This window comes from Pleurodeles waltl, chromosome 7 (assembly GCF_031143425.1).
Source record: "Pleurodeles waltl isolate 20211129_DDA chromosome 7, aPleWal1.hap1.20221129, whole genome shotgun sequence".
Classification (NCBI taxonomy): domain Eukaryota; kingdom Metazoa; phylum Chordata; class Amphibia; order Caudata; family Salamandridae; genus Pleurodeles; species Pleurodeles waltl.
This window is the reverse complement of record NC_090446.1, coordinates 188,989,088-189,001,270: the sequence shown is the minus strand read 5'-3', so window position 1 is coordinate 189,001,270 and position 12,183 is coordinate 188,989,088. Positions and strand designations below refer to the sequence as shown.

General features: G+C 42.7%; 1 protein-coding gene across 1 annotated transcript in view; it reads left to right on the top strand.

Annotated features, from left to right (window-relative positions):
- Positions 1–12,183, top strand: part of PABPC1L (poly(A) binding protein cytoplasmic 1 like) — a 428,971-nt gene that overhangs the window by 317,972 nt on the left and 98,816 nt on the right. The window contains exon 10 of the mRNA XM_069243541.1: positions 8,321–8,408. Within this exon, the coding sequence (XP_069099642.1) occupies positions 8,321–8,408 (88 nt within the window). The remainder of the gene's footprint in view (positions 1–8,320; positions 8,409–12,183) is intronic.

Genomic DNA, 12,183 nt, shown 5'->3' with positions numbered 1-12,183 from the left:
AGAGGGGCTTTTACATATGTCTTGTGAATGGGTGTGCGTTTTGAAGAAGAGGGTTCCACACACCTCCCACTCGGAGTACTTCGGAATATACTTCCCATCAAGAGACATGACTGGTGGTTTACATGTTTCTTTACTACATCACCTCAAAGGTTAGTCTCTCCTCATTTGCAGCAGCTCCTCAAGGTTTTTCTAGTGCATCTGATATGTGCTAGTCTGCCAAGGTTACCTGTTGTGCCTCAGCTGTTGCTGCATCCTGCTCCTTCTAAAGCTTCAAAGACAGAAAGCCAACACAAAATGTCAATAGCCCATTGTAGAATCCATGCTCGGAGATCTCACTCCAAGAATGTGAGGCACTCCAAGAATGTGAGGCACTCCATGAGCAGGGTTCGATTTCATGGGCACTCTTTTTTTCTGGTCAGCTACTTTGTGACTAATCATCCATCAGGGCTTACTCTCCAGCACTCACATACTCTCCTTCTGCTTGTGTTGCTCCAGTAGATGACTTAACAACATTCGGTTAGGTATACGTCTCAGAGGAGAGGAGAAAGTAAATATTCTGATGCCTGTCCCAGTGACGTCAGCCTCTGTGGTTTTTTTTAGACACTTCATCACTGATCTTCTTCCAGAACTTTTATGTCTATGGGTCCCAGTCCTGTGGAGCCTGCAGTGCAGTTATTCCTGTATCTGGCTTCTATGAAGTCTGCTCCATCAAAGCATCAGAAGTATATAAGCCTCCACATCAAGACTCTTATTTTTTTTTTTTTCCTTCTCAGAACAGACACTCATTTGGATTCTGTAATTATTTCTGAAGCCAGAAAATCTTAAAACTGTACTACTTACCTCCACAGACCTGCCAACTTCAACAAAAACCTCAGTGTGAGGAAGGGCAGGGCCTTAAAGGGGGGTGTCCTCGGGCTGAGAAGCAACTGAAAGGCACTTTTGCCCCCTCCCCAAACACCCTCCTAAAAAAATTGTATATACGTGTGTGTGTGCATGTGTATGTATGTGTGTGTATGTATGTATGTATGTATGTATATATATATATATATATATATATATATATATATATATATAAAAAACAAAAGCTTGCAGAGGCTGTTGCTGGTGTCCTGGGGTGTTTTTACACCAATTAATGGACATCCTTAGTTAAAAGCCTCCAAAAACAAGCTGAAAACCACTGTTTACAGTGGTTTTCAGATAGATTTCCCTGTCACTACGTGATATTGGCTCCTCACTGGGTGATCGTGTGAGGGAAGCCAATATTGTGTGTCACGTGGTGACACCGTGTGAGTTGGCAGGTCTGTCTCCACTGTTTCACCTGATCATTGGAGTAGGAGGATGGATTCAGTCAGAACCATGATTGTTTAGACATCAGCTATAACCATGAACGTCCCTGGTGCCACAGCATTACTTAGTCAGAAGGGCATCCCTTTGGAAATCCCTGCAGTGTTAAACTGAGAACCGTACTAGAGAAGACAGGCAAGAGTTTCAAGAAATCATGCAGAAAGGAATGCTCATCTCTAACCAAATAATCAGTACTGCAGCAGACTCATCAGACTTACCAGTGCTTAGAAACTGTTACTTCCTTTGTTGAAGATGTAGTTCCTGGCTACACCTTACTGGTCATGCACCAAAAGTGCACCAGTGCTATTTTATCCTTCCGTTTTCAGGGAATTCCTTGTTCAGTCACATGCCAATTCCTAAATGAACTGGGTGAAAATTGAGACATTGAAAGGCGTGGGGTTAGAGAAGGCCATGCAATAGTTTCTACATCCCTCAGTGTTGAAACTCCTCAGTGGTGGCACCGTCAATAGCAGCACTAAGAAAGGTAATCATCCTCTCAAAGGTGACAGGAGGCCATTGGCCAGCTTGGGATAGAGGAAAGCCACCATCAAAACAATGATTCCTCCCTCAGTCACTCCAGTTTTTCGGAAATATCCAAATCCATCTAGAAGAGTGGCTGAAAATAACAAGGATCTTTACTGTTCAGAATTGTTTTTCTGTAAAATTTAAAACACTGTCTCCAAGAACGTTCTCTATTATCAAGAGCAGCTCTGAAAGGAAGAAGGCACCATACTACAGAAATATGCATTAGAGGAGGTGCCTCATCTTTAAAAATGGATGGAATTGTATTCCTGATACTTTCTGGTTCAAAATACGTGTCGAAAACATGGATGAAGACCCATATTTGACCCCAGAATTACAAACAGTTGTATAAAGAGGACATTAAGGATGTTGCCCTTACTCCAAATTTACCCTAATTTGTGTCAGGGGGATTGGATTTCTACTTTCACATTCCTGTAATAAACGTCAGACATTCCTAAGGTTTGTAGTCAGCCATGATCACTTCAGGGTCCTCCCATTTAAGCAGAATCCAACACCACAGACTTTCTCCAAATGTATGGCAGTTGTCGCAGCACATCTCAGAAGGAGGAAGACTTTCATATACCCCGTGTAAACAACTAGGTACTAAAGACTGCAACCTATGAGGAAGGTATTTCCAGATGGCTTCAATTGTCCTTTGCCGTCTGGATCTGCATGCCAACTTAGTCAGCGGACACTCAAGTTCAAAAGATACTCTACTTGGGAACAATCTTGGACACTAAGGTCGCAAGAGAGTATCCTTCAGAGGAGGGAATGTCTTCTCTGTCTGAATTGTTAGTCTGTTACTAGTACCTGGTCAGAGGCACACCAGGTATTATTGCTACTAGGATTGATGGCCTGTTTAGCTTTGTTTGCCCATGCCAGGCTCCACATGAGATCATTACAGTAATACCTGGAGGACAAAAGGAGTCCACTTATGCGCTTATGGGAAAATAAGCTTATGTTGTCCCAGTCAGCGAACCAGTTGTTTCCCCTGTGGTGCTGGTTGTAAACTCTACTGCAGGGAATGCACTTTCAACACGATATCCTAACACATTCAATATAATCTCTTCCCTTCAAGGGTAGGGTGTACATGTGTACCTCCTCCAGGTTCAATGAGCAAGGTTGATGAAGTCCCTCGATATCAACTTGTTGGACTTGAGTGCCGTCCATCTTGCTTTTAAGCAGTTCCTTCTGCTTTTTAGGACGAAGACCTGGCTTGTTCAAAGGGGCACCGCAACAACAATCTACTATCTGAACAATCAGGGAGGGATTCTTTCAAGACTACTGTCCCGGAAAGTACAAAAGCTCTCAAAGTTACTGATGGCAATTGAGCTGCATATCAGTGTCTCTTGTGGTGGCTCTTCAGCTATGGTGGAGGAGTGTTGCCCTACCACCACCAGCTGCAAAACTTGAAAAATAAAACGATAATAAACCATGTTTATTATTGTTTACTTTTTTTGGGGGGGTGCCATGGGGGATGACAGGCAGGGCGGGGGAGTGGTGTGCACTCCCCTCAGTGTGCATGTGGGTTTGGCTCGGCCATCTCAGGGCAGCCAAGCCCACCTGCGCACTGAGCTCTCCCCCTACATGAGCCTTGTTGCCTGGTTGGAGACAGGATCCAAATCTGCCTGGGAGTGCAAAGCCAGGGCTTAGGCGAATCCTGACACTCACGCTGCCAGCAGCATGAGAGTAGCATTATGATTGGCCGCAGGGCAGTCTGGGACCCTGTGCCTGCAGTGGCGATGCTGCGGGCGTCTGGTAAGTTTTTTTTTTTTTTTTTTTTTTTTCCTCTCTATTTTTTCTTGTCTTTGTTTTTTGCCCCTGCCTTTTTTCCTCAACAGCAGCCGCCCGAGTGCCACATATGCCAGGGATCCCGAATGGAGACGCTAACACACTCAGCAGGTCATTTCAACAAAATTACAAGGGGTCTCAATGATGAAGTGCTGCAAATGGTATTTCACGGTTGTAGCTAGCCACAACTGTGTTCACACAAATTCAGAAAACAAGAAATGCTGACTATGCCTACTGGTACTATCAACCAGAATCAAAAGGAAATTCCCATTTGATAAACTGATCAGGGAGATATCTGTACGCATCCTACCGGTCCTCTTATTCCCAAATTGGCTGATCAAACAATACTATTTCAAAGTCAGACTGATCCTGAGAGAGCTGATGTGGCCATGTCAGTGGGAGTTCACGGGCCCCTGATGTAAATGCAAGCTAACACATTGGATGTTGCTTTGCAGGCTGGATCTCCTATACAAGTCTGGAGGTCATATCCTGCGTTCCATCACTAAACTTAGAAGCCTACATTCTTACAGTATAGGCATTTAAATTTGCCACAGGACTGCATGTACATTTTAAGAGAAGCAAAGAGTTCTTCCACCCGAACGTCATACACTTTTTAAAGTGGAAGAGGTTTTCCATCACCTGTATGTCGAATAGCTATCCCATCTCCAGCTATGAGTAAGAAATGGTGATTTTATACTTTCAAAACCTTGAACGGTCTTGGCTATATTATCCATCAGTGAAGTACACTTTGCTGCAATTACTGCTAATATGGAATCTCCTGCATAAACCTCTTTCTTTAAATCCTATTGTGAACGATGTCTTGCAGAGTATTAGGATGGTATATCCTCCTACTATATCCCCTTCTTCACCTTGGAAGCCAAATGTGGTACTTTACAAGTTAATAGGTTCACCATATGAACCTGTACGTAAGGCATCCTTACAGTTTTTGACTTGAAATTCTGCCTTTTTGGCAGCTTTTACCGCAACTCACAGAATGAGTGGACTTCCTGGCATTTTGTAACAGAACCCTTGAACTGTTTCATAAGAACAGGGTGGTGATGAGAACTCGTCTGAGTTTTCTCCTAAAGGTCTTTTCAGGCTTTCATGTTACTCAGACCATTTCCATGAAGAATTTGTTTCCAAATCTTTCTGTTCCAGTGAATGAGCTATTCATGTGTACAACATGAAGAAGCCTTTAAAATTCTTTCTAGAGTTCATAATATATAATCAGCTGTTTGGGAAATATAGTCCTGTTCGGATTAGTATGCTTACAAAAAACCCAATTTAAGATGGATAATGCCTTGTGTTTTACTTTGTTACCCGTTAGTAAATCAGTCACTCCGTTGATGGCTAAAAGCACATTCAGCCATGAGAAAAGGTATTAACGTGGCTCCATTGAGAAATGTTCACATTTCAGAAATATATAACCCACAATGAAGGTGCTTCAATACCTTAGAGACACTTTGAATCTTGATTCAGACTCCGTGCGGATGCCCGGATGGGTCAGGCTTCTTTAAGGAACTTGTTTTGGTGAGGGTTGATGCTGTTTTGCTCTTTTGTCCGTCTGTCACAACCCAGAAGGGTCGTATTTAAGATGGAGAGAATGGGTCCGATGCAAATCCACCACTGTCCACCAAATAAGAGATGCGGGCTGAGAGTTGAGGGTTTTACTGGCTCTTATTAGGGGAAATTGGGGTACAGGAAAGAAGAGAAAGAAACATAGTGGAGGTTGTTGACTTGTCTCACAGCAATTAAGATGGCTACACATTGCTCTGCCTCTAAAGTGTAAATGGGACCACTTGTGTCACTGTTACAGCTAGTCTAACTAGAACAACAAATGCAGACCATTAGACTGCATATTAGATAAAATTTGTCCCCTTGGAACATAATCCCTATTTATTTTAGCTGCTGGTTCATAAGATACATTGTTTAACCAACTCAGAAAGTACCTTGAGACTGTCCCCGAGCTCAGGAGCATCAGTAGATAATGAAGCAGCTGTAGCGTCAAGTGGAATTCAAGAATTGAAAGTCCAAGCTAGAGTCCGTCAAGTGATCAGAGGGAGGGAATTAAAAAAAAAAGTTTAAAAAAAAGTTCACAAATGCGAAATACGATGAACAATCTGGCCATATGGGAACCATAAATCAGCCACAATTTAACACGTTCCCACTTACCGAGCTGCCTAAATTGTCAGGATGCGGTCATCCCTCTGTTCTGATTTGCTGCTGTATCTTGGCCTCAGCCAGCACTGTCCATTCTTCCTCATTCGCCATGCTTTTGGTCTCAATCTTTACTTGTAGGAACGTGTTGGTTTTTTACATGAGTTGTTCTGACTTTCAGAAGTATACTGATGGGTAACGACACTTCCTTTTCTACTAGTATGGTCTTGCTTTTCTATTCAGTGTTTAGAACTATTAATGAGGATCTCCTGGAGGAGCACGCAAAGGTATTTGTTCCTATAATTCTAGTTATCCTCCCGGGGAATCCTTATCAAAGCCACAAGCAGCCCTCTAGCTCCCTGGACAGGAGGTCATACAGCGTTTTTCTTTTGCATCCAGGATCCTCTTGTTTCACCGAAAATGAACTGACTTAACGGTCACTGTGTGGCAGAGGTGGAAAGGTGAAAGTGCCTTTATATTCGGGCTAGCCACCTCTTGCTAAATTAGTGACTATTTGGTGTAATTGGCAAAATGGAAGCCTATATACATATTTCGGTGTTACGTGTAGCTGCAGATACACATGCTATGCATAATCCCGCCATCTAATGTTGGGCTCAGAGTGTTGCAAGTTGTTTTTCTTCGAAGAAGTCTTTTTTTCGAGTCATGGGATCGAATGACTTCTCCTTTCGGTGATAGTGCGCATGGGCAGTGACTCCTTTGTTTGATTGTTTTCCCGCAGAAAGGTGTTTGAAGGAGTGATAGAGTTAAAGAATATAACTGTACAAGTAAATGTAGTAAGTAGATAAGATGTCTATGTAATGTAAAAAAAAAAAAAAGTGACATTTTCCGTTCGGTGGCATGTGTAGCTGCAGATACACATGCTATGCATAGACTAAAAAGCAGTCCTTCTCCCAAAACAGTGGTGGCTAGCCTGTAGGATTTGAAGTAGTTAGAAATAAAGTTTTAAGTATAGATTGACCAACATTGGCCTGTTTTGAAAATACATCCACACAGTAATTTTTAGTAAATGTATGTGGAGTGGACCAAATGGCAGCTTTACATATGTCTGCCATTGGTATGTTACCTAGAAAAGCCATGGAAGCACCTTTTTTCCTAGTGGAATGTGCCTTAGGTATTAATATAAGTTGTCTTTTTGCTTTAATATACATGTTTGGATGCATTTAACAATCCATCTAGCTAATCCTTGTTTAGAGATAGGATTTATTTTATGTGGTTGCCGAAAAGCAACAAAAAACTGTTTAATTTTCCTCAACTCTTTTGTTCTATCAACATAGTACTTTTGAGCTCTTTTAAGGTCAAGAGTGTGAAGAGCTCAGCAGTTGAGTCTGGCTGTGAGAAGAAGACTGGCAATTCCATTGTTTGGTTAATGTGAAAAGGAGGAACTACTTTGGCAAAAAGTTTGGATTAGTCCCAAGTACTACTTTATGTTTACGTACTTGGAAAAAAGTTTCCTCCAGAGTGAATGTTTGTATTTCACTAACTCTTCTTAAAGAAGTAATTGATACTAAGAAAACAACTTTCCAAGTGAGAAATTGAATATCACATGAATGCATGGGCTCAAATGGTGGTCCCATTTATCTTGTGAGTACAATATTTAGATTCCAAGCAGTAACTGGTGGGGTCTTGGTGGAATAATACGTTTAAGTCCTTCCATAAAGGCTTTAATAACAGGAACACTAAAGAGAGAAGTATGCTCTATAGTTTGTAAGTATGCTGATATAGCAGCAAGATGAATTCTAATAGAGGAGAAAGCTAAATTTGCTTTTTGTAAATGAAGCAGATAGCATACAATATCTTGATGCTTTAAGTGGGTCTATATTTTTAGGTTGACAGTAAAAAATGAAATGTGGTATTGTTAGTAGGTTTTGACAGACAATACAGCAATCCGTTCATGTACAGTTTACTGAAAAAGTACAGTCGAGCATGGTTACCACTTGCTAAACTGGAGCACTTTCAGAGTTAATCGGCAGTAGGATCAAATTTGGAGAACTCTGTGATTTTTAGGAGGCCCACAATATAAAATGATGGTCAACACTTGCGGGATGGAAAAACAAGTGGATTCAGGTTATTCTGCTGCTGCATACTCCTAATTAGAATTATGCTGTACACAAACACGCCCTCGGTTCCCCCTACTTTCAAAGAGGAAACAAGGACTTTAAAGGTGAAAGTAATTTCCATAGCTTGCAAATCTCCTATGCATGTCATGGAGAAAGCCCTTACAGAGATTTCAAAATAATCTGATGAAGTTTTAAGCTGTTTAACCATTTTAAAATATTTTTAATTATATTTATTGTGTGTACTGATGAGTTTGTGCATTAAAGGTCAGTGCATCAACTCTGATACAAAAAAAAAAAAACACTGAGACTTGATGGCTACTCACAAGTGGGTAGCTTGAGCTCTCTGGGTTTTGCTATCGATCAAACAATAAATGGAACAGTGAACGCTTTCATTTGCTTCCCCTAATTGTTTATTCTTTAATTTTAAGCCACAGAACCGAGCTTTCTACAGTCCCAGTCCAATTGCTTCTGTCCGACCAGGACCTCGGTGGGCAACACATCCAGGTAGACAGCAACGTGAGTATTTTTGTTGTAAATGTCTACAAAGAACATTTGCTATTTGCCTTAAGTTCATCTGCTTCCTTTTAAGACTGTCCTTTAGGTACTCAGTAAGTAACGTGTCGGACGGATTTGGAACACGCTTTAAAATCCATATAACCTAGAAGTAGGGCTTTTGTCGTTGTACTGTAATCTGATACAGCACAGCATCAGATAGGCTTTGGTTAGCCCCTTTGCTCATGATCGAATGGTTTGTCCAGTCCAATTCCCCGGTCCTGGTTCATTAGCTTTCCTCCCTGTTGGATACTTTTGATAGGATGAATTGTACCCTTCCTCTGCTGACGTCTGGTATCTATTTTTTCTTCAACTTTCATTTGTGGTATAGCACTTCATAGGAATGCATGTCAGACTCCTTCCACTTGGTCTAAGCTTAGAGCTCATGCTCTTTTCTTTGCTTCTCCCACCCCCAGTCATCTTCTCATCTACACTCCTTCTGAAATTGTGCCCTACTGTGGCTCGTTGTCGGGTTCTCTCTCTCATCCCTTCCCTCCCTTTCTCTCCACTCTAGCTTTCTTAGCCTCTGGTCTCCCACTGCCTTCTCCAGCCATTGCACATTCCTTACCACTAATGCCAGATGCTTTTAAAATAGTGTCTTAGTGGCGGCGACCAACCATCCTAAAAGTGCATTTTGTTAGTTTCAAGAAGGCCTCCAAGTTGCATACCATCTGTCGTCACACAACTTGGTGGCCAACAAAATGCACTTTCAAGTTAGTCAGTTACCACTATGGGGTTTGCCACTGTTGGCACATTTTAAAAGTATTTGCGAAACCAATAGCAGCAACAGAAAAACTTTGGGAAAGAGATGTCTCTTTTAAGTACATCCAGTCCCCTCCATTTCATGATAATATCAGAAAGAGCCAATCACCACGATTCAGTGCTGGCCATAGTAAAAGGCTGAACCAAAGGCTGTGATTTCATGTGAAGTTTCAGGTTTAAAAATTATATATATGACTTTCATTTATGCTATTGCTTTGTAGATAATGTAAGTACCTCTCTTCTTTCGCCGAATCCATGAGCATGGCAACTTGTGAATTCAGAAACTAACTCTGTGCTCGCTGTTCTTGGAGCGTAAATGATGAGGATTATTGTCAACAGTTCATTCACAAGGGGGAATGAAAGTATGCTGTCCTTTTTCACAGTAATGTCTGTGTATATTTCATGCTCCCTTCCACACAACCCCCGCTGCCCACCCTGAGACCCTCCTCCCCAAAAACGTGTTTGGCTTGGAGGTGCCCTTGTCCTAATGAATGTGATTTCCGTTCCAAGATGCTTTTATAACACATTTTCCTCTCTTTAAAGTTCAGAGAATGTCTTTCCACATGAATCTGGGGTTTCCATTGCAGATCATGGCCCAGACTGCTTGTGATATAATGTTTCCATTATTGTTATGTTTATTGATTGAGCTGTGGGTATATCAGTCTGCTGTGGGCAAAGGTCATAGCTGGCAGATGATGCATCTTCTAGGTTGGTAAATTGTCCTATTCCCGATAGTTGGAGCTTGTCTGGCCGTTCAATTCTGAGCTATATATCATGTCTGGGCTGTTTTGGGCATGTGTGAAGAGTTGTATCTAATCGATCCTGTTTGTAACGTGGTGCCTCTGTTTGTGCTGTGTATGTCTGATGTTCATCTAAACACAAGGTTTTGTTCAATGGGATCCTTATGTTTGAGGTGGTAATTTCTTCACAGTTGTTAATTCCTTTGTGTCTATCAAATATAATATGTGAAAGACTGTACCAGGGTTGTTCTGCCTAATGTGCTTTGAGTTTGAACACTTTCTCAGTTGTTTCTTTAGGTAAGAGGTGATGTGCTAGCACTCTATAAGGCCTGTCTGCCCCTGTTGGATGTTGATAATCTGTTTTGTCTAATGGGTAGTATGAAGAATCTGGGTGTACTACATGGCATGGCTAGGTAGCCCTACTGTGCTTCACACTCACAAATACCATCTTACTTAACCTTAAGCTCAACCCTGGGTAGCTGTGGCTGCAAGCAGTAAGGCTTAGCAAAGTAACAATGTGTAAAGCATTTAACACAACCAAACAACAGAATAAAGTCATGCAACCAAAAAGAAAAGACACCAAGTTGCAAAAATTGATTAGAATGTTATGGCTCTTTAGAGATCTTGATCATCAAAACCCACCAGGGGGGTTCCGTATATATAGATTTTTAAAAGAATAAATAACTTTAACATTAACCTCAAACAAGCATTGGTCAGTAAATTTTCCAAACGTTTGAAAAGTTTGGAAAAGTTAGTTGGGTAACTTTGGCACGAGTTGGGTGACCAAGCCCGACAGGACAAAGGAGCAGGGGCTAGAGAGGAAACTCTGGACAGTTACCTGACCACCAGCGCGTTTCTAGAGCAAGATTCAAACTTTACAGGATGACCGCCAAAAACTGAAGACATGGCTGTTCGAACAGTAAACTCCCCCCCCCCCTCCCCAACCCTCCCCACTTCCACCACCTCAGCACCTTGAGACCCTAGCGGGTGAGTAGTGTGCTTTATACATTTTTTTGATTGATTGACCGCCATAGACAATAATGGAGTTTTCCGGATGCTGAAGAATGCAGGCTCAAAGATGCTCAGGGATGATTCAGATGCTGTGTAGTGCATGAGGGTGAAGTCCGGTTCGAGTCCTCCGTCCACAGGTGAGTGGGGACAACTCTAGCCATGGAGTTATGGATTCCACAAAGTCCTTTGCAGGGTTTCAAAGGCTTCTGTTGCAGCCCTTGCACTTTTGCAACACAGCTGTCACTGTGCAAATATTTGGTTGAGGCTGGTGTCTCTTAGGTGATGCATCTGGTCACAACCAACGCTCATGAGTCCAGAAGACGTGGGTGCACCCTTTGGCTATCTCTGAATTCTCTTTGGGGGTGCCCGGCATCTGGTAGTGGCAAGACGTCTATTGTGGCCACCAAAGATGTGACTTGGGAGTGCAGCTTTAATGTCCCTACTATTGTTCTGACCCTCTGAGTCTCTGCTTCAGCCTGTGGCCGGGAATCAGCGTTTCCCCAAACTAGGCACGCAGAACAGGGTCCCTACTCCACTAGCCCAAAGTGCAGCAGGTGCAGTCGCTCCGGCGTCTCCGCCTCTTTTTGTGAACTTCCAATGGGTGCATAGTGGTCTCCTTCTTATTCTCTTTCCAGACCAGTGAGTTCTGACGGTCAATGTGCCAGGGGTGCCACATTTATCCCAGGAAAGTGTCATGAGAGGGGACCACGTGGTCACTAGCCAATGGGCTACTGGGTCTCCTCCTACCTAGTGACAGTTCTTATGATGTGTGGCATTTGGCACCCTTGAGGTTTGGCTATCTGGAGACAACGTGCCCATGGTAGAACCATTTTTTGGTCTAGATTCCCACTTCTGGTCCTGTCTCCATACTGTCTGCAAGGACAAAAGGCATCCTGCTCCGGTGTATTGGGCCAGGTGGCCCATCAAAGGGAACTCCCCCTTTGAAGGATGCCTCTGGACTAATCCCCTGAGTGGCCATCCTGGCAGAGGGCTGCTGCGGCACTGCCTTTGTCCTTGAGCCTGGGAGTCGTTCACACATCTCCCCAGGCGGTCAGAAAGCTGTGTGTGTGGGCCTTTGTGAGGCTGCTGGACAAGCAGATCACAGTGTGGTCACTTTTCTAAAAGTAGCAAACTACTACTAGTGACATAAAGTTTGACCTGAGCATCCGATCGCATTTAATGTCACAATTAATTTGATACCTCACATGACCCAGTTTGACAGTCTC